Raw genomic sequence first — 22,236 nt, 5'->3', positions numbered from 1 at the left:
AAGCAAGCCAAAGAAGAAAAAAAAACATGGAACACCAACCATGCCAAAAGACCCAACAGGGTTCTAACCAGCAACTGCCACAACTGTGGCCGAAAAACAATACTGGGTGGGTGCTGTGTCCCCCAATGAAGAGCGAGATAGAGATTTTACTGGTAAGTTATACAAAAATCTCCTTTTCTCGCCCATATTCATTGGGGGACACAGGAACCGTGGGACGTCCAAAAGCAGCCCACGGTAGGGAAAAACCACAGAACCATGGAAGCAAGCGTCCCCGCTGGTATCTAAGAAACTTGCAAGACCATGCGGCCCAAGGCAGCGTCCTCCGATGCATAAATATGCACCTGGTAAAATTTTGTGAATGTGTGTAAGGAGGACCGGTAGCCGCGTTACACAACTGTGCAGCCGAAGCGCGATGCCTCAGAGCCCAAGAAGCGCCCACCGCTCAGTGGAGCGAGACGTGACATCTAAGGGCGGAACCCCGCACCGGGTGCGGAATGGTACAGCATTTGCAGACCGAATCCATCGTGCAATTGCCACCTTGGAGGCCGCCAATTCCTGGCGTGGAACCTCCGGGTGACAAAAAAAGGGTTCCGTACGCCAGAAGGGACTGGAGGGCGCCAATAATGATCAAAGCCCTGACGTCATGACGTAACTCCCTTCCCTAGGGAGTGAAGGAAGGACAATTTCTTCATTGATGTGGAAGACAGAGACCACCTTCCTTAGAAAAAGAAATGAGCCGGAGAACCGCCTTATCCTTGTGAAGACCCATGAAGGGTTCTCTGCAAGAGAGCACCCCCAACTGGGACACCCGTCTGATGGATGTGATAGCCACAAGAAAAAACTACCATCTAGGACAGGAGCCGGAGAGAGATCTCCCCAAGGGCTCAAAGGGAGAAGACTGGAACGCTGAGAGAACTATATTCAGATCCCAAGGCGGTAAAGGACGGTAAGGAGGAACCGCCACTCCCTGAAGGAAAGTTTCCATGGGCACCAGAGGATGCTGGAAGCTGCCCCAGGATAGAAGCGTCAACACCTGACCCACCAAGAAAACTAAGGGCTAAACCAAGGTCCAACCCTGATTGTAGAAAGGATAGGAACGTGGAGAGAGAAAAAAAAACGGAGTGAGGGAATGTCCCGGCTTTAACAGAATCCCAGGAGGACCGCCAGGTCCTATAATAGATCCTGGGCAGTGCAGGCTTCCCGGCCTGAATCATAATGCGGATGACGTCAGCCGAAAAACCTTCTCCACATCAGGATGACGGTTTCAATAGCCACGCCGTCAACAGAGACCCTAAATGCCAATGTAAGACCGGACCCTGAAAGAAGGTCGTCTCTGAGTGGCAGTGACCAAGGGACATCTCCTAGAAAAAGAATTATGTCGGTGTACCACGCGACGGGGCCAATCCGGAGCGACTAAGATTTGCCGGAATGCTCTCCATCTGATCCTCCGTAGCACCCTGGGTAGGAGAGAAAAAACACGTAAGTAGGGAAAACTCCCGCCAAGGAGATGTCAGGGCGTCCATGTGGTATGTTTCCGGAACTCCTGCTCGGGAGAGAAGGTGGGGAGCTTTCGTGTAGATACCGTTAGCACCCGCAAACCAATGGAAGGAGTCCCCATAGGAGGGATGTGGAGGGCGCCACAGCCCACCAGGCGGGACCGGAGCGTGTCTGGAGTGGAAGGCCACAAAAAGAATACCCCGTGCAAATGCAGACGAGGAAAGGTAGTAACATAGGAACTACCAAGGCATGCGGGGTGTCTATGAACCATGATCCAGAGGAGGAAAAGGACAGGGGAAGAATAGGCTAGGTCCAAGCCCATTTCCCGTCTGAGACTGGCGCTATACAGAAGTAGCCAAGGATTAAGTGGCTGCGCAAAAAACTCTGCCTGGGGAGGAAGCCAGGCAAGGGGAGTCACACCGTATTACTAGCCCCATCCCCAAAGAGGAGGGGGCCACCCGCAAAGGCCACCGAACACAGTGCTAGAAGAGTCCATCACCTGACGAAAGAGCTGAACAAACAGAACCCAAGTATGTAGTGGTAACGCAATACCGCTCCCACAGTAGTAGCCAGCGCTTGCCCTGTCAGTGCAAAACTGAGGGGGAGGCCTGAGACTATCCGTAGAAGCCACGTACCATACTGCCCCAGTTTAAGTAGAGATGACCTTAAAAAAACTACCTGGAACTGCGCTGAACAGGAGCCACTGCCAAGCTTCTACCTGAGGGGATGTCCCACTGCAGCAACCACGAACTCGAGCATTAGCGAAAGGCTGCACCTGTGGAGGAGAACACGCTGCAGTTGCTACCAGAGTGCCAGCATAACCACTTTCCTAGAGAAGGAGGAGTGGTGGATAGAGTATACAGTCAGTGAAGCACTTGACTCGCTGGGGCGTACTCCCCATATATGTGCAATGGTGTACGCACTACTAGTGATGCGGACAATATCATGACCGACTGGAACAATGGAGGCCCATGGAGATGGGAGTCTCTAGGACACAAGTGATGCTAGTAAACCCCCTGAGAAGACCGAGGAGTTAAAATTATGCCCAAAACCAGCACCAAAGGAACACAATGAGGAATAGCCACCGTATCCACTGGCGGCACTCATATAGCACTAGAGTAAGAGTACCGGGCACCATCGAGTACCGACTGTTGCCACGCCCCCTTGTGAAATAAGCGAAGGCACCTAGAGCCGTGGAGCAGTTAAACTGCCGTATCTGAAGATGTCTAGTTATTTTTCCGCTAGTGGATCACTTGCGAAGGGGGTAAGGCAGGCAGGAACACTCCGCCTATGGAAGGATAGCGCGACAGTCGGACCGTATCCAATGGTGGTGCAATTACCCTACCTATGGAAAGTGGAATGCGTACAGAGTACTTAAGCCAGTGGTAGGGAAAATACCCCACCTAAGAAGGGGGGTTAATGCCCACGGTGAAAACTAGTGCATATGACGAGTCCTGTAGCCTGTGGGAGTGCAATTAGCACCTGAGTAAGGGGGTACTGCATACAGCACACCTTGTAACCAGTGAGAATGTCATCGCGCCACCTATGGAAGGGGCTAATGAATACGGCAGGTACTGAACCCAGTGGAGATGCAATTCCGCCACCTACAGAAGGGGGAATGTATACGTCCAGCACTAATATAAGGTCAGTACTGTATCCTGAAGTAGTGCAATTACTCCGCCTAAGGAAGGGGGTACAGCCTACGACAAGTGCTGCTGGCCACCGTAGACACAATCTTAGGAGATTGCTTCGGATTCATGTTAGGGTCCGAATCAGTGATTCTTTCCCCGCCCCCCCAACCTCGGACGGACCCATTCCTGTGAGAGAGTGCGCGCCTGAGCATGACCCGGGGAGGAAGGGAGGGGGTGTGGAGATATTTGAGGAGATGACGACCTGCTGTGGTCCGCTAGCACACAGGTTTACCCCTCAGAATCTCGCCCCTGGCAGTTGCGGACTGCGCAGGTGGGGGCTTATCAACCAAACTACCCAGGGGGTGGAATGGGAACAAAGGTCCTGTATAAAAATTGCGCCGGCTGAGAATTATCAACCAAACGACCCAGAGGGTGGATTGGTAAGAGGAGGGTGGACTGGGAATATCCCTTATTGAATACGCTGGTGGAGAATTATCAACCAAACGACCCAGAGGGTGGATTGGTAAGAGGAGGGTGGACTGGGAATATCCCTTATTGAATACGCTGGTGGAGAATTATCAACCAAACGACCCCGGAGGGTGGATTGGGAATTCCAGGAGGTTCTCCGCTGAATTGAGCAGGTGGAGAATTATCAACCAAAACGGCCATGGAGGACGGATTGGGAATCCTGCAGAAGTCCTTCACTGGATTGGGCAGGTGGCGAATTATCAACCAAACGACCCCGGAGGGCGGATTGGGAATATGAGAAGTCCTCCCTATCCGAGATAGGACACGGCCCAGTGTGGTACCACGGTAATGAGGGCTGAGGAGGAGGACCCGTAATTTAATTTTTTAAACTACGATGTTGGCCTCAAGCGCACAAGAGGCAGGAAAGGGTTAAAAACCTCTGCATTACCAGCGTGCACCAGGAGTAGATCCCCAGATATGCCGGCCTAAAGAGGTGGCTGGGCATGAAAGGGTTAAGGTCATTTTGCGGACCAAGGGCGGGCTCAGCATGCTTCTGGGGAGGGGGAGCAGGGCAGGAAGAATTCGCGCCAGAGTGCCGAGTGCTGCCCCCCCCCACCACCACGGGATGAAGTTTGCGGCAAATTGGTGAACCAAGCCCATGTGGACTGCACCCCATGGACACCAGTGCGGGCTGGGCAAACAACACCGCGGCCGGAACACCGTTGCAGTGTTGGCCGAACGCATGGCAGTTGACCTGGAGCGGCGTGCCCGGCGTCCGCTCCCGAAAGGGGTGGCAATGTGGTAGGTGCCGCTCAGGAAGATTCCTGTGGAGGTGGAAGCGGCGCATGAATGCGCCCACCCCGGCAACGGACAGGGGCTCCATCTCGCGGGCTGGGAGAGACAGCGCGGGGTGGGCAAACAACATTGTGGCCTGCACCGTTGCGGTGCCGGACGAATCGCATGGCGGTTAACCCCCTCCGGAGCGGCGCGCCTGGCATCCACTCCGAAAGGGGTGCATAATGGCGGAAGATGATGACCCCAGGAAGAGATCGGGAGCCTTCTGCGCTTCCCTCTCAGCATGTTCAGACCTAGTTAGGGAACAGCGCGAGCGCGATGCCCGTATTAACCCCATATGTGCCGTTGTCCCGCTTGGAGGACAACAATGAGCACCTGTGCCAGGGGTTATACCAGAGGGGGAGCGATTCCCTGGGCTAGCTAAAACCCTGTGCCTGTAGAATCTATTTCCACCAAGAGGGAGGGTAGGAGGGAGAAGACCAGACGACCCAGGAGGGTTAATCCCCGTCAGAATGGACATACTTACCTAGTCCCGTGTACTCACCTCATCTTCTGTCTTGCCGCCATCTTCACCCCTCCTCTGGTCCAGCAGGGTCACCCCTTCAGCTACTAGCACCGTAGTGGCAGGACGCTGGTAAAGGGGGGGGGGGGGGGGGGGGGGGGGCTTGGATGGGTGACCCCTTGGCTGGCGGGAAGCAGGGGAGCGAGGCTGCCCTGGTCCACCTTGTCTTCTGTGGGGGAGGCAGCAGTGCGGGTGACCGGCACTGGCGCAACTCGACCCCGGGAGAACAGGGAGGTCTTGCCTTCTATTGACACTAGAAAAAAAACTGAAGCTCTCGCTCCAGGCTGGAGGGGGTATAGCTGCCAGGGAAGGAGCTAACAGCTTTATCTAGTGTTAACGCCTCCTAGAGGACATGGCTATACCCACGGTCTCTGTGTCCCCCAATGAATATGGGCGAGAAAGTTGAACAATGGTGATTATCTTACATACTACAAAAACTGTACCAATAAAAACTACAGTTTGTTACGCAAAAAACAAGCCCCTAATACAGCTCTGTAGCCCTCACATAGCTATATGAACAGGAAGGAGTTAAAAAACAAAAACAAGTATTGTGAAAAGTAAAGTAACTCACGCTGCTGTCCTCGTGCTGCCTTCTGATCGCCTGCATTTCCTCATCCAGTCCCCTCCGCTCACTGCTGCGCTGCTCTTCAATACTTCGGAGATGTAAATCAGCATCTTGTAATTTGCTCTGCAAACCACTACAATTGTCTTCCAGCTCAGCCACCTGCAATTTACCGGAGAGGAAAGATAAGGAAGGGGCAATGGTAAATTACATGCAGATATATTGTGAAAAGCCTGCAGCCCACGAGGCAATGTACTGTAAGATCATATTAAAGGGGTTGGAGCAGATAATCCCTGGGGTCCCCGCCTAAAAATTTATATATACCCACCAATCTGTCCTCAGATACACCGCTCCAGTTCCTCACAGGCCCAAGAAGTGGCTTGGTCCTGTGACTGCTGCTGCCGCCAATCACAGGCCTCAGTGGTCAGAACAGTGATGTGCCATTCAAGCTGCTGTGATGGCGGGGGCCTGTGACTGTCCACAGCGGTCACGGGACCAAGCCACTTCCTGATCCTGCCCGGAACAGATCTGCAGCAAGATCTGCAGCAGGAGAGGTCTCTAGAGGTTTTTAGCTCCAAAGTAGGAGAACCTCCTTATGTACATTCTTGTCGAAATAAACGTCAAGTAGAAGTTCTGTTGTGCACTCAGACATCATTTAATGCATATCATTGTTATCTTTATGTACAAGAAAATTAAGTTTGTAGGATATGCAAAGGAGTCTCAAAGTTCCCGGCAAGGGGTTTCTAATATTTCAGGGAGATCAAGCCCGCCTCCTGAAAGGGCCTGTCAGGAATAAGGACAGCCTTATTCCTAGTTATAAGGTTTTCTGTGATATTATATGTTTTATGGGTAACATAGTCCAGTGTGATTCACATTCATATACAGTATGTATTAATGTATTTGTATTGCCAGGCCAGCAGCCATTGATGAATTGGTTGAAGGCTGCATATAGTGCTGAGATGCATGCCTGTGAAAACAGCAAACTGCTCCCCGGGGGGGGGGGGGGGGTTAGTTAGCACAGAGATGCTAACCATAACCAGGATGGACCCGTTTGCTGGTCACACTCAGGACAGGGGACAGCAGACTCTCCGGCGCCGTGTGTCAGCATGGGGGCTTCATACCAGAGAATGAACATAAAGTTGAAATCCTTCATAACTTGTTCAGGATGGGGCTGACGTCTTCAAAACGCAGCTCATCGTATCGGGTATGATGGGGGCATCGCATGGACACCAGACATATTGTGTCAACTCGCCTTAATCTTCTTGAAATAAGGATCTCATCTTTCAAGCGTCCTGGACATGTCTCGTTTGATATGCTAGGACTCAGAACGATGAGATATGAATTATGAAGAAGGTCTGGGGTCTGTATCTTCACCAGGGCAACTGGGACTGCGTGAAAATCGCAAGCATCCGCAGGCAAGTGCGGATGCGGTGCGATTTTCACACACAGTTGCTAGGAGAAGATCGGGATGGGGACCCGATCTTTATTATTTTCCCTTATAACCATGTTATAAAAGGGAAAATAATACAATCTACAGAACACCTAACCCAAACCAGAGTTTCTGTGAAGAAGTTCGGGTAGCAAACATGCCGATTTTTCTCACGCGCGTTCAAAACGCATTACAATGTTTTGCACTCGCGCAGAAAAATAGTGCATTTTCCCGCAACGCACCCGCATCTTATCTGGGCAAAATAACATGATGCCCGTGTGAAAGAGGCCTAACTCTGATTTAGGATTACATATATTATGTGTATAGAATGTAAGAGAAATCAGACCTGGACAGTTAACCCTTAATAGTGATGATGCTAGTAGCTTATGCAATAGTGCCACCTAGGTATGAATAGGTAACATTGCACTGAAATGCATTCTGGGTGATATCGTGACGTCACAGTCATTATCATACCTACACCACTAACTGACAATGATAGGAAAACTCCAAGTTAGGAAGGTGTGTCTAACTGATTGGTTTATGATCAAAAACCTCACACACACGAAGGAAAGAACAAGGGAAAGAAAGAAAGAAAGAAAGAAAGAAAGAAAGAAAGAAAGAAAGAAAGAAAGAAAGAAAGAAAGAAAGAAAGAAAGAAAGAAAGAAAGAAAGAAAGAAAGAAAGAAAGAAAGAAAGAAAGAAAGAAAAGAAAGAAAAGAAAGAAAGAAAGAAAAGAAAGAAAAGAAAGAAAGAAAGAAAAGAAAGAAAGAAAGAAAGAAAGAAAGAAAGAAAGAAAAGAAAGAAAGAAAGAAAGAAAGAAAGAAAGAAAGAAAGAAAGAAAGAAAGAAAAGAAAGAAAGAAAGAAAGAAAGAAAGAAAGAAAGAAAAGAAAGAAAGAAAGAAAGAAAGAAAGAAAGAAAGAAAGAAAGAAAGAAAGAAAGAAAGAAAGAAAGAAAGAAAGAAAGAAAGAAAGAAAGAAAGAAAGAAAAGAAAGAAAAGAAAGAAAAGAAAGAAAAAAAAAAAAAAAAAAAAAAAAGGAAGAAAGAAAAAAAAAAAAGAAAGAAAAGAAAGAAAGAAAGAAAGAAAGGGAAGGAAGAAAGAAAGGAAGAAAAAAAGGAAGGAAAGAAAGAAAGGAAAGAAGGAAAGAAAGAAAGAAGAGACCCCAGGAGAAAAATACCAATGATCAGAACAGACTTAGAGCTGACTTCCCTTAGACTCTGCATATCATTTTCACTCTCGGGTAACATATAATTGTATTATATGTAGTATTGATTGAATTAATTAGCTTGATATTTAGGAAAATCCCCACTTTATTGCGGATGTGTAATGTTAGATGTACTACATCAATATCATCACTATTCAATAAAGATGCATATTACTGAATTAAAGATCTAATATTGATATCAGGAGAATCTGATTGGAATATTTCAATTCCGTAGTCTGTATCAGGCTTGATAATTTATAATTTGTGTAGCAATACTACCCGATATCCGAGATTGGTTATAGTTTGAGCAGAGCAAGGGTTCATATCTACCCTGATCATTGTTGAGTTTACTGCATATCATCTGATACATTTCTCATAATTGTCGAGACAGTTGTATTACATTGTTTGAGAGATAATATGGAACGCTGGTATTCGATTTAGAGCCATCTAGTGGTGAATTTTGGGTACTGCATATCACTGTGTTATTGCATATTATTGACTTTTATATTCATTAAGCTTTGATTTAGGGGTGGGCGATATAGCCGATATGCGATATAAATTTGTGCCACGATATGGATTTTGTGCATATCGCCAGACCGCGATATGACCACGGAGCGGTAGTGAGTGATCGCGCTCTCAGTGCGTAGCATGTTCTCCTGAGCCGGCACAGTGAAAAGGAGGAAGTCCCTCCCTCCCCACTGTGCGCGGCTGCCGCTGGCCACCAATAAGAACAGAGTAGGAGGAGGAGTGGAGGGACTGTGGCCACTGCGCCACCAATGAATGTGTCGGCCATATCCCAGCCCCTATGACTGCGCGCTGCGATCCGCCGCAATTAACCCCTCAGTTGAGGGGTTAATCGCGCGGATCACAGCGTCCTGTCAGAGGTCGGGTGCCGGGAATGTTCTTCAGTCTCTGCATTGGTGGCAGTGGGCAGTTCCGATCGGAGTCCCAGCAGTGTAATGCTGGGGCTCCGATCAGTTAACATGGCAGCCAGGACGCTACTGAAGTCCTGGCTGCCATGGTATGTTCATGAGCAGCATTATACTCACGTGCGCGGCACTGTACAGAAATTTAAGAAGCAATGGCAGGTGTGGCTGGCTGGACCTGGGGGGGGGGGGGGAGTCTCAGAGATTGATGCATATTTGGAATGGAATGGTCCTAAGGGGATTTGGAAGCTAAGATGTAAGAGAATTGGAGCATTTTTGTCCATGTCGAGGGAGATGACCACACGGAGAGGGGGAGGGAGATTTAATAAAGATTTTTTTTGATGCAGTGTTATTGACATGCTGATTTGGATAAAGTATGATTGATTTTACTGTATTGATTTCCTATTGTCATATCATGTATGGTTTATCTGAACAATTGGCTGTATGTAAAACCTAATAAAAATGATCTGATTCAAAATACTCACACGCGCCGTGGCCGCCGGTCGCTCCTTCTGTCTGTGCGGCGCATTGCTAATGCTTATAGCATTAGCAATGCGCCGCACAGACCTATGAGAACAAGGAGCGCCCAGCGGCCACGGAGCACGTGAGTATAATGCTGCTATCCAACATACCATGGCAGCCAGGACTTCAGTAGCGTCCTGGCTGCCATGGTAACCGATTGGAGCCCCAGCATTACACTGCTGGGACTCCGATCGGAACTGCCCACTGCCACCAATGATTAATACTGGGGAGGGAGGGGGTGTGGGTTTGAGTTAACAGAGGGGGCTGATAAGAGGGAGAGGCTGGGGGGCACATCAGAGGCTGGCTGCCATGGTCAGATCCCTGCTGTTGTGTACACAAAGCACAGGGCAGCAGGGAGAGTGTTAAGTCCTATTCACCCTAATAGAGCTCTATTAGGGTGAATATGACAAGGGTTCTAGCCCTTAAGGAGGCTAATAGTTATTAAATAAAAAAAAAAAAAGTTTAAACACACCCCCCCCCCCCAAATATAGAAAACAATATATTGCGATATATGTCGCATTTCGCACATGCTTAAAATTATGTCGCAATATAGATTTTAGGCCATATCGCCCACCCCTACTTTGATTGCATCTCAAGTTATTGTATAACAAATCATTTATATTTTTGCATAGACGCTTGTACCTTATTTTACTGATTGCACAACATAATTCAATTGACAAAAAATTATTTTTGAGGTGTTTTATATGTCCACCTCCAGGTTCAATTCCTTTGATCCTATCTTTTATATAAAGCATTTGCTTTACATCCCCGACAAAGTGGAGGCACTGCTGAGATTGCACAAATAATTAATAAATTAACACAAAATAGTAAAACGTTCCATAATTTTCTTGGCTAACAAGATTGTTCATCTGTGTACTAATTATTGGTAGAGAAAATGAGCGCAGCCAGTAGTGAAGCGGGTTCTGGTGAAGCTACAGGAGGTAGTCAGTCTAGCCCGGAACAGTTAATCCATGACATTGTTGGATATGTAAATTCACGGTGGAGTTTGGATCAGGATGTAACTACATGGTTAAGTGAGCTACAGGCAGAAGCAGAGAGAATGTGTGGATGTATGGACATCACTTGGTACAATTAGGAGACATCTAACCTATTTTGATGTGCTTATAAGTAACGCCAGTAAAGACCAACACATCTTAAAGATGTTGCGCACCAGTCCTGTATGCAATACTAGAAGTCACCCACCAATTAAATACACCGGGTAGTAATAAAGTGAAAGGAGCCCTAACACATTTTACAAAATTCGATACCAAACAATAGAACTACGGCTCCAATTATAAGTACAAAAATTCTCTTTATTAAAGGGCTTCTGTCACCCCATTAAACCGTTTTTTTTTTTTTTTTTCTTTACTAATAATCACTATAGTGCGAACTCATGATACATAAGCTAATTAATCATTTTCGTTGAGTAGAATTTGCTAAAAATCGATTTTTAAAATATGCTAATTACCTTGCTACCAGCAAGTAGGGCGGCTACTTGCTGGTAGCAGCCGCATCCTCCGATCGTAATAACGCCCCCTCGGCATGCTGATTGACAGGGCCAGGGAAGGGAATCGTTCTCTGCTGGCGCTGTTAGAATTTGAAATCTCGCGCCTGCGCCGTACCTGTCTTCAATCGGCGCAGGCGCACTGAGAGGAGGCCGCTCCATCCTCAATGCGCCTGCGTCGATGACGTCATCGCATACACCCGGAAGAGTATAGTGTTAATAATTGTACTTTTGATAACAATTATTTATTGTTTTTTATGACCATTTCGTTGGTGGTTTTTGTGGCAGCATGCTTATTACATACATACTTACCTGATTCGAGCATCCAGCGACGTCATCCAGACTCTCCGCCTCCTTCCAGCGATGCCGGCGTCTTCTCTTCCGCGTGTACTTGATGAAGTCATCGACGCAGGCGCATTGAGGATGGAGCGGTCGAGCGAGCGGCCTCCTCTCAGTGCGCCTGCGCCGATTGAAGACAGGTACGGCGCAGGCGCGAGATTTCAAATTCTAACAGCGCCAGCAGAGAACGATTCCCTTCCCTGGCCCTGTCAATCAGCATGCCGAGGGGGTGTTATTACGATCGGAGGATGCGGCTGCTACCAGCAAGTAGCCGCCCTACTTGCTGGTAGCAAGGTAAATAGCATATTTTAAAAATCGATTTTTAGCAAATTCTACTCAACGAAAATGATTAATTAGCTTATGTATCATGAGATCGCACTATAGGGATTATTAGTAAAGAAAAAAAAAAAAAACGGTTTAATGGGTTGACAAAGCCCTTTAACCACCTCAGCCCCCAGTGCTTAAAGAGGACCTTTCACCGATTCTTACCCTATGAACTAACTATACAGATATGTAGAGCGGCGCCCGGGGATCTCACTGCACTTACTATCATCCCCGGGCGCCGCTCCGTTCTCCTGCTATGTCCTCCGGTATCTCCGCTCACTAAGTTATAGTAGGCGGAGATACCAGTCCCTAAGTTATGGTAGGCGGAGTCTGCCCTAGCGCTGGCCAATCGCAGCGCAGAGCTCACAGCCTGGGAGGTTATTTTCTCCCAGGCTGTGAGCTCTGCAATGCAATTGGCCAGCGCTAGGGCAGACTCCGCCTACTATAACTTAGGGAACGGAGATACCGGAGGGCATAGCAGGAGAACGGAGAGGCGCCCGGGGATAATAGTAAGTGCAGAGAGATCCCCGGGCGCCGCTCCACATGTCTGTATAGTTAGTTCATAGTGTAATAATCAGTGAAAGGTCCTCTTTAAACACCCTGAAAGACCAGGCCACTTTTTACACTTCTGACCTACACTACTTTCACCGTTTATTGCTCGGTCATGCAACTTACCACCCAAATGAATTTTACCTCCTTTTCTTCTCACTAATAGAGCTTTCATTTGGTGGCATTTTATTGCTGCTGACATTTTTACTTTTTTTGTTATTAATCGAAATTTAACGATTTTTTTGCAAAAAAATGACATTTTTCACTTTCAGTTGTAAAATTTTGCAAAAAAAACGAGATCCATATAGAAATTTTGCTCTAAATTTATTGTTCTACATGTCTTTGATAAAAAAAAAATGTTTGGGTAAAAAAAAAAAATGGTTTGGGTAAAAGTTATAGCGTTTACAAACTATGGTACAAAAATGTGAATTTCCGCTTTTTGAAGCAGCTCTGACTTTCTGAGCACCTGTCATGTTTCCTGAGGTTCTACGATGGCCAGACAGTACAAACACCCCACAAATGACCCCATTTCGGAAAGTACACACCCTAAGGTATTCGCTGATGGGCATAGTGAGTTCATAGAACTTTTTATTTTTTGTCACAAGTTAGCGGAAAATGATGATTTTTTTTTTTTTTCTTACAAAGTCTCATATTCCACTAACTTGTGACAAAAAATAAAAACTTCCATGAACTCACTATGCCCATCACGAAATACCTTGGGGTCTCTTCTTTCCAAAATGGGGTCACTTGTGGGGTAGTTATACTGCCCTGGCATTCTAGGGGCCCAAATGTGTGGTAAGGAGTTTGAAATCAAATTCTGTAAAAAATGACCTGTGAAATCCGAAAGGTGCTCTTTGGAATATGGGCCCCTTTGCCCACCTAGGCTGCAAAAAAGTGTCACACATCTGGTATCTCTGTATTCAGGAGAAGTTGAGGAATGTGTTTTGGGGTGTCTTTTTACATATACCCATGGTGGGTGAGATAAATATCTTGGTCAAATGCCAACTTTGTATAAAAAAATGGGAAAAGTTGTTTTAGGAAATGGTAAGCCTGGGAAAGATGTCAGGAAGATGCCAATGGTACCGCTCATACCATAAGCATCCAGAAGGACAAAGTTGAAAAGGGAACCTTGGATGGGCATGTATTAACTATTTCTAATGAAAGGGGAAATTACGAAATTATGGACCTGACCAAGCATACTCGATCCATGGTACGGATTAAGAAGGTCAGTGATAATTTATTGATTCCCATACAGGTGAACACTATAGCCCGGGTGAAATATGCCAAGCTGGATCTTAACTTTCATTAGTGGCGCAGTGCGCCCGCCCCTCTCTCTTCTCATTGGTGGCAGCGGCGGCACAGGGGGAGGGAGAGAGTGACTCCTCCTCCCCTGTGCTGCTGAGGAGAACAAACAGCGCAGTCACAGCAGCGCGCTCCATGCTCAGTGATACTAGACTGCGCAATAGCGAAGCCTAGTATCGAAAAAGGCAAATCCCGGAAGAGGTCGATACCGGACAAAAGTATCGAATGGGTATCGAAAATTCGATATGCGAAACAAACCTAGTCTCTACCTCCATACACACTGTATTACACAACGTTGCTTAGATGCATGCCATTTGCATGTAATTTACTCACTTGTCTGCGGACTTCATCCAGCAGGGACTGGTGATGGGATTCAGCCTGGGCCAGTAGCTTTTCATATTCCATGATATCATCCTTGTGCTTCTTGGCCTGAGATTCCAGCTCCCTCTGCAGGGAAGCTACAGACTTCTTCATCTCTTCTGCCTCTGATGCAGCGGTCAGGAGCTGAGCCTACGGAGAGCAGACATCAGTTACACACATACAATGCCTTAAGGGTCCATTCACACGTACACAAAATGGGTCTGAATCCGTTCCGCAGTTTTGCGGAACAGGTACGGACCCATTCATTTTCAATGGGGACCAGAATGTGCTGTCCACATCTGCATTTGCGGATCCGCACTTCCTTTCCGCAAAAAAATAAAATAAATAGAACATGTCCTATTCTTGTCTGCAACTGCGGACAAGAAAAGGCATTTTCTATGAGAGTCCAGGCGATGTGTGGTCCGCAAAATGCAGAACGCACATTGCCAGTGTCCGTGTTTTGCAGATCCGCATAACACATACGGATGTGTAAATGGACCCTAATAGTGTAGAGAATTACATCTGACAGAGCGACACATGGGTCCATGCCGAGGCGTCAGGTACTGCAGCATAGCATCGTTCATCTCACTGGTCTGAGCTGCAGTACCAGGCATGGCCACACTGAAGGGGTTGTTCCATCTGGGCATTGATAGAATACACCATAAAAGATTGATGAGTGCGGGTCTCACTCCTACTCAGGAACAGGGTCCAATTGTAAATGGAGGGCAAGGCTCTGTTCACAGCTATGGGACCTCCGAAAATAGTCGAGAGCTGGCTCAGCGATCAGAACAGAAAATAATCATTACATCTCCAATATGGCTACTAACAAAGTGGTTTTCCACGATGAGGGGGTGGGGAGGTGGTATTGTGTAAAAATTAATTCTTTCAAATGTTCAGTCGGTCGCATGCTGCTGCTTCAGTCCCCGCAGCATCATCCAGCATCACTGTGCAGGTCATCACCCATGTGACTGCTGCAGCCAATCACTGGCCTCAGAAGTCACGTGCCATTCATGCACATGACCTCTGACACAAGTGACTGGTAGCAGCAGTGGCACATGATCGCTGCAGGCCAAGCAAAGGATCGAAGTGGCAGGGAGCAGAGCGACAGTGCGGTACGTGTTTTTCTTTTTTATTTTTTTTCATTGAAGGGTATTCCCATCTGGGACATTGATGACATATCGCTAGGACAGGTCATCAATGTCAGATAAGAGTGGAATCTGCACCTATCTCCAAAACGGGGCTCCCGAAGTGAAGGAGCGTACACAGCACAGGCGTGGCTTGCCCTCTGTTTACTGCTATGGGACTTCCAAAAAGAGCAGAGCGAGTACCCACAGCATTTTTCGAAAAGTCCCATAATGGTGGATAGAGAATAAAGGTGCTAAAGTGGTGAATGGAGGATGGACGGCTCTGGAGATAGGAGCGGGTTCCAGAGGTGGTATTGGCACCTATATGGCATACCCTGGCAGTATGCCAAAGTCCTAGATGGAAATACCCCTTTAAGTCATTTTGTACAACCCCCTTCGCTCTGCCAAATTTTAAAAATTCTTAGACAACCCCTTTGAAATCCAAAATCTGACAGACATTCATATATTGAGTATGGTGTGATCTCGCCATAGTAGCAGGCACAGGCAGCCAGCCTTTCATCTTTTAAACCTTTGTCTGTACAGAGTATTTTGGGCTTTGTAGGCAAAAGAGGACGCTCCGACCCTGGTAAAGGTAAGAAACGAACGAGTGCAGAATATGGGATCCAAAGACTTTGTTCTCTTTATACTTGTCCCTTCTTCTGCGTGTGTATGGAGCTGGCCTCTGCAGCGGGCCCTCTTCATACATGGCGGGTGTAAAGGAGAGTGTAAAAATCCTATTCACCCTAATAGATTTAAAAACCCGCCAATGTATTAAAATTTTAAATCACCCCCTTTCCCAATTTTACATATAACAATATATAAACAATAAAAAAAAATAAACATATTGGGTATCGCCGCATCCAAAAAGGTCTGAACTATTAAAATAAAATGTCTCATCCGTATCATTGGGGGGCACAGGCTAGGAGGAGGACACTAAGCACAAAAGTATGAGCTCCTCTCTTCAGCTGTACCCCTCCTACAGGGACTAAGCTAAATCAGTTTTAGCTTAGTGTCTGTAGGAGGCAGACCTGGTCTGCAAATTTTCTTCCAGTCGTCACCGTTTGAGCCTTTGCAGCAGGTGTCGCTTTGCTTCCTGTCCTACAAGGTGGCCTTTATGGTGGCAATCACTTCTATCCGTAGGGTATCAGAACTCACGGCTCTTTCCTGGCGGTCGCCCTTCCTGATCCTCCATCAGGACAAAGTAGTCCTTCGCCCTGTTCAGTCCTTCCTTCAGAAAGTTGTTTCGGCATTCCATCTCAATGAAGAGGTCATTCTCCCTTCATTTTGTAATGACCCATCTCATCCTCGTGAGCAGTCAATCCAGACTAGATTTGGTACGAGCCGTACGCATCTATCTGCCCCAGACGACATCTTTCCGGCAGACAGATTCCCTGTTCGTCATTCCAGAGGGGCCGAGACAAAGGCTGGCTGCGTATAAAACTTCCATTTCCCGATGGATTCATTTGGCCATTGTGGAAGCGTACCGCGTCAGTGACCGGGCCCCACCCTTCCGGGTTACTGCTCATTCTGCTCGGGCAGTGGGGGCCTCTTGGGCAGTGTATCATGGGGCTTCAGCCGTTCAGGTATGCAAGGCAGCTACCTGGTCGTCTTTGCACACCTTTTCCAAATTTTACAGAGTACAAACCTTTGCGTCTTCTTACGCTTCTCTGGGGGCGTAGAGTTTTGCAGACAGCGGTTCTCTGATTGGCCAGAGGGTTATTGTTTATGCCCACCCTTGGGACTGCTCTGTAACGTCCCATGGTCAAGACTGTGTCCCCCAATGATACAGATGAGAAAACTAGATTTTTGTACTTTCCGTAAAATCTGTTTCTCTTCCGCTCAATGGGGGGGGGGGGGGACAGCTCCCACCCGTTCTCGCTTTTACAGGCCTTTTCTGGCCTGCGTGGTTCTGGGTTTTCCTTTTTTGCATTGCTTCTCCGACTGCTTTTGCACTAAACTGATTAGCTTGGTCCCTGCAGGAAGAGTATAGCTGAAGGGGAGGAGCTCACACTTTTGTGCTTAGTGTCGGCCTCCTAGTGGCAACAGCTATACCCATGGTCAAGCCTGTGTCCCCCAATGAACAGAAGATAAACAGATTTCATGGCAAGTACAAAAATCTAGTTATGCGAGATGAGCGCCGTAAAAAATAAGCCATTTTTGTCCCCCAAAAAAAGTTGAACAACGATGATCATCTTACATACTACAAGAGTCTTACATACTACAAAAATTGTACCAATAAAAACTGCAGTTTGTTACGCAAAAAACAAGCCCCTCATACAGCTCTGTAGCCCTCACATAGCTATATGAACAGAAAAATAAAACAATTATGGCTATTGGAGGAAAAATCCAAAATGGAACCCCCAGTCTTTAAGGGGTTAAAAAACAAAAAACAGTATTGTGAAAGGGAAGAGTAACTCACGCTGCTGTCCTCGTGCTGCCTTCTGATCGCCTGCATTTCCTCATCCAGTCCCCTCCGCTCACTGCTGCGCTGCTCTTCAATACTTCGGAGATGTAAATCAGCATCTTGTAATTTGCTCTGCAAACCACTACAATTGTCTTCCAGCTCAGCCACCTGCAATTTACCGGAGAGGAAAGATAAGGAAGGGGCAATGGTAAATTACATGCAGATATATTGTGAAAAGCCTGCAGCCTACGAGGCAATGTACTGTAAGATCCTAATAAAGGGGTTGGAGCAGATAATCCCTGGGGTCCCCGCCTAAAAATTAATATACCCACCAATCTATCCAATAAGTGGCTTGATCCTGTGACTGCTGCTGCCAATCACAGGCCTCGGTGGTCAGAACAGTGATGTGCCATTCAAGCTGCGGTGATGGCGGGGGCCTGTGACTGGCCACAGCGGTCACGGGACCAAACCACTTCCTGATCGTGCCCGGAACAGATCTGCAGCAAGAACGCAGACAGGCGAGTGGATTTTTATTACATTCAAAAAGGACAGGAGAGGTCTCTAGAGGTTTTTAGCTCTAAAGTAGGAGAACCTCCTTATGTACATTTTTGTCCAAAGAAACTGCAAGTAGGAAAAAAAATTTAAAAAATAAACTGGCGGCGGGAGGCTAATGCTCACCAACTACAAGAAGGAAAGGGGGAGGGGGGGGGGGGGGGGGGGGAATCTCCAGAGACTCTCTGGTGCTGATTAGCCCTATGGTTTAGGGTCTATTGATGAAGCTGAAAATCTGTGATGTACTGTAAAAATACATATAATGAACATTAGTTTTAGTATAAGATAATCAATAGGACATATGTATTGTATTACATTATTAAATATTATGAAGGACGTCAATGCATTTATCTTCTATATTTCCCACTAGGAACGCATACACTCTTTAAAGGGTTTCTATCACTTCGTATGACATAATTAGCTGTCAGACACTAGCGATCTGCTAGTGTCTGCTCTGGCCAACCATCCTACTATAATCACTTGTGGGGCAGCGGTTTTGCTAAAAAACTAACTTTTATAAATATGCTAATGAGCCTCTAGGTGCTATGTGGGCGTCATTAGCACCTAGAGGCTCCGTCTACCTTCATACACAGCCACCGCCCAGCGCGTCCCTCCAGCCCGCCCATGTCCTCCTCCGTGTGACGCAGCGGCCGAATTCTTGCGCATGCGCCGTGCGCGGCTGTATTCGGCGCATTTGAGATGTCTGAGCTCGGAGCGGTCAGACATTCAATGCGCATGCGCGGATGTATTCAGCGCATGCGCATTGAATGTCTGACCGCTCCGAGATCACATCTCAAATGCGCCGACTACAGCCGCGCACGGCGCATGCGCGAGAATTCGGCCGCTGCGTCACACGGAGGAGGACATGGGCGGGCTGGAGGGACGCGCTGGGCGGCGGCTGTGTATGAAGGTAGACGGAGCCTCTAGGTGCTAATGACGCCCACATAGCACCTAGAGGCTCATTAGCATATTTATAAAAGTTAGTTTTTTAGCAAAACCGCTGCCCCACAAGTGATTATAGTAGGATGGTTGGCCAGAGCAGACACTAGCAGATCGCTAGTGTCTGACAGCTAATTATGGCATACGAAGTGATAGAAACCCTTTAAGAGTGATTGATGAGAAGAATTTTAAGTGTAAACTTTGTAGTGAGATTATTTTATTTTAACTAACAATGAATCAACCGTTGGAGTAACAGAGGAGACGCATCTTTGTGAGAGTACAAGGTCCATTATATTCTTATCAGTACATACATTTTAGAATATGGGAAAATTCTAAATGGCACCACAAAGTTTGCCTTAAATGGGTTTAGGTGATGAGAAATAACGTTATGTAGCTGACTAGCACATCGCTACACTAATGTCAATGTCAGCAGCACATAACAGTATGCTTAATAACTCCCTGCCTGCCACCGTTCTCTTAAAATAAAGACTTAAAATATGCTAATGAGCCTCTAGGTGCTATTAGGGCGTTGCTTCAGCACCTAGAGGCTCGGTCTACGTACCCTTTGGCACGCCCAGGTCCAGTTAATTGACATTCGAGTTCTCCTCAGTGTCCCGTAAATCCCGTGCCGTCCCTTTTAGTATTCGGCGCAGGCGCAGTGACTGGAGGACGCGCTCCTGCTGCCAGCTTCCTTCCTTCGGCGCAGTGAGGAAGCCCGCAGCAGGAGCGCGCCCTTCAATCACTGTGCTTGCGCCGAATATTAAACGGGACGGCGCAGGCACGGTGTTTACGGGACACTGAGGAGAACTCGAAAGTCATTAGAGGCTCATTAGCATATTTTTGAAGTCTTTATTTTAAGAGAACGGCGGCAGGCAGGCAGTTATAAAGCATACTGTTATGTACTACTGACACTAGCACATCGCTACGCTAATGTCAGGCAGCTACATAACTGTTCTCATGACAGAAACCCTTTAACTCCGATTTAGGATTCCATATATTATGTGTATAGAATGTAAGAGAATTCAGACCTGGACAGTTAACCCTTAATAGTGATGATGCTAGTAGCTTATGCAATAGTGCCACCTAGGTATGAATAGGTAACATTGCACCAAAAGCTGAAATGCATTCTGGGTGATAGTGACATCACAGTCATTATCATATGTACACGCCTAACCGACAATGATTGGAAAACTCCAAGTTAGGAAGGTGTGTCTAACTGATAAGTTTGTGATCATAAACCACACACACACACACACACAGAGAACAGGGAGCAACAGAAGACACAGAAACACAAAAGAAAGAAAGAATGGAGACACCCCAGGAGAAAAATCCCAATGATGAGAACAGATAGAGCTGAATTCCCTTAGTCTCTGCATATCATTTGCACTCTTGGGTAACGTATAATTTTATTATATGTAGTATTGATTGAATTAATTAGCTTGATATTTAGGAAGCGGATGTGTAATGTTAGATGCACTACATCAGGGATGCTCAACCTGCGGCCCTCCAGCTGTTGTAAAACTACAACTCCCACAGTGCCCTTCTGTAGGATGATAGCTGTAGGCAGTCAGGGAATGATGCTAGTTGTAGTTTTGCAACAGCTGGAGGGCCGCAGGTTGAGCATGCCTGCACTACATCAATAGTATCACCATTACTGAATAAAAGATCTAATATTGATATCAAGAGAATCTCTCCAATTGGAATATTTTAATTACGTAGTCTGTATCCGGCTTTATAAATTTGTAATTTGTGTAGCAATACTACCCGATATCCGAGATTGGTTATAGTTTGAGCAAAGCAAGGGTTTGTATCTACCCTAATCATTGTTGAGTTTACTGCATATTATCATCTAATAAATTTCTCATAATGGTCGTCGAGACGGTTGTATTACATTTTATGTTTGAGAGATCATATGGAACGCTGGTATTCGTGTTAGCCATCTAGTGGTGAATGTTGGGTACTGCATATCACTGTGTTATTGCATATTATTGACTTTTATATTCATTAAGCTTTGATTGCATCTCAAGTCATTGCATAATAAATTATTTTTATTTTTGCATAGACGCTCGTACCTTATTTTACCGATTGCACAACATTAAATTAACAACGAATAATTTTTGAGGTGTTTTATATGTCCACCTCCAGGATCAATTCCCTTTGAAATCTTTCCTTTGATCCTATCTTTTATATAAAGCATTTGCTTTATATCCCCGACATGCTCAGAGTACCTCCCCAGTGTAATCCTATCTCCATGTGCTGTGAACTATTCCCTCCCCTTCTGCCTGTGACATCACCTCTCTGCTGGCAGTCTTTCTGGGTCTGTGCACCACAGTACATACTGCAGGCATCGGCCACACTGTATAAACTGCACATGTGTCGTGCCCCTGGGGGTCTGTACACGACAGTATATTCTGCAGGCATCAGACACACTGTATTAACTGCGCATGTGTCGTGTCCCTGGCCTCACTGTGGGACCGTTGAGATGGCTGTCATTCTACTTCTGGTGGTGTCGCAGTAATGTAGCCAGCGGCACTGCGCATATGCAGTACATACAGTAAGACCAATGCCCGCAGTATGTACTGTGGTGCGTAGGCCCAGACAGGCTGCCAGAAGAGAGGTAACGTCACAGGCAGAGGAGGAAGGCCATCAGCAAAATCATAGGGAGTTAAGAGTACAGGGGGGAATTCAGGGAGCAGCAGAAGAGGCGTAGTCTGTCTCTTTGAGGAGGCAGGCTTGGGTTCTTTGAAAAATTAGAAATGCCCTACTGGGCATATAGGGAGTTATTTCCATATCCTAAAAACGTAATTTTCATGCAACCAGAAATGCAGATAAAGATAACAAAGGCAACATTTGAGTACACAGCAGCACGTTAGCATTAGGTATATAGGCAAGATATTGGTGACAGATTCCCTTTAATAGGTAGTCTGTCAGCAGTTGTGACCATGCAAAACTGCTGACAGAACAAGGTAGGTGCCGGGCAGGACAGCCACTTCCCCTCTCTAGCATTCATCTAGGAGACCATGACAGCTGTCACTCATAAGAGGAAATGTTGTGAAGCAGCCTAATAGTACAAGCTCCACAAAAGCTACGTTTGTACTGCCCTCCTCAGCCCCTACCTACAGCTGTCAGCAGTTTTGCACGGTCACACTTCCTTTAAAGCGAACCTGTCACCATGATTTTGCGCACAGAGCTGGGGACATGGGCTGCTAGATGGCCACTAGCACATCTGCAGTACCCAGGTCCC

The 22,236-nt window shown here is 46.7% G+C and overlaps 1 protein-coding gene across 1 annotated transcript in view; it reads right to left on the bottom strand.

Moving 5' to 3' along the window:
• CENPF (centromere protein F) overlaps window positions 1-22,236 on the bottom strand; it is a 72,781-nt gene that overhangs the window by 29,988 nt on the left and 20,557 nt on the right. The window contains exons 14-16 of the mRNA XM_040430428.1: window positions 17,517-17,669; window positions 13,947-14,123; window positions 5,525-5,677 (exon numbers count right to left, since the gene is read on the bottom strand). Coding sequence (XP_040286362.1) covers window positions 5,525-5,677; window positions 13,947-14,123; window positions 17,517-17,669 — 483 coding nt within the window. The remainder of the gene's footprint in view (window positions 1-5,524; window positions 5,678-13,946; window positions 14,124-17,516; window positions 17,670-22,236) is intronic.

Source organism: Bufo bufo, chromosome 4, assembly GCF_905171765.1.
Source record: "Bufo bufo chromosome 4, aBufBuf1.1, whole genome shotgun sequence".
Classification (NCBI taxonomy): Eukaryota; Metazoa; Chordata; class Amphibia; order Anura; family Bufonidae; genus Bufo; species Bufo bufo.
The sequence above is the reverse complement of the archived record's forward strand: the minus strand, read 5'-3'. Positions and strand labels throughout refer to the sequence as shown.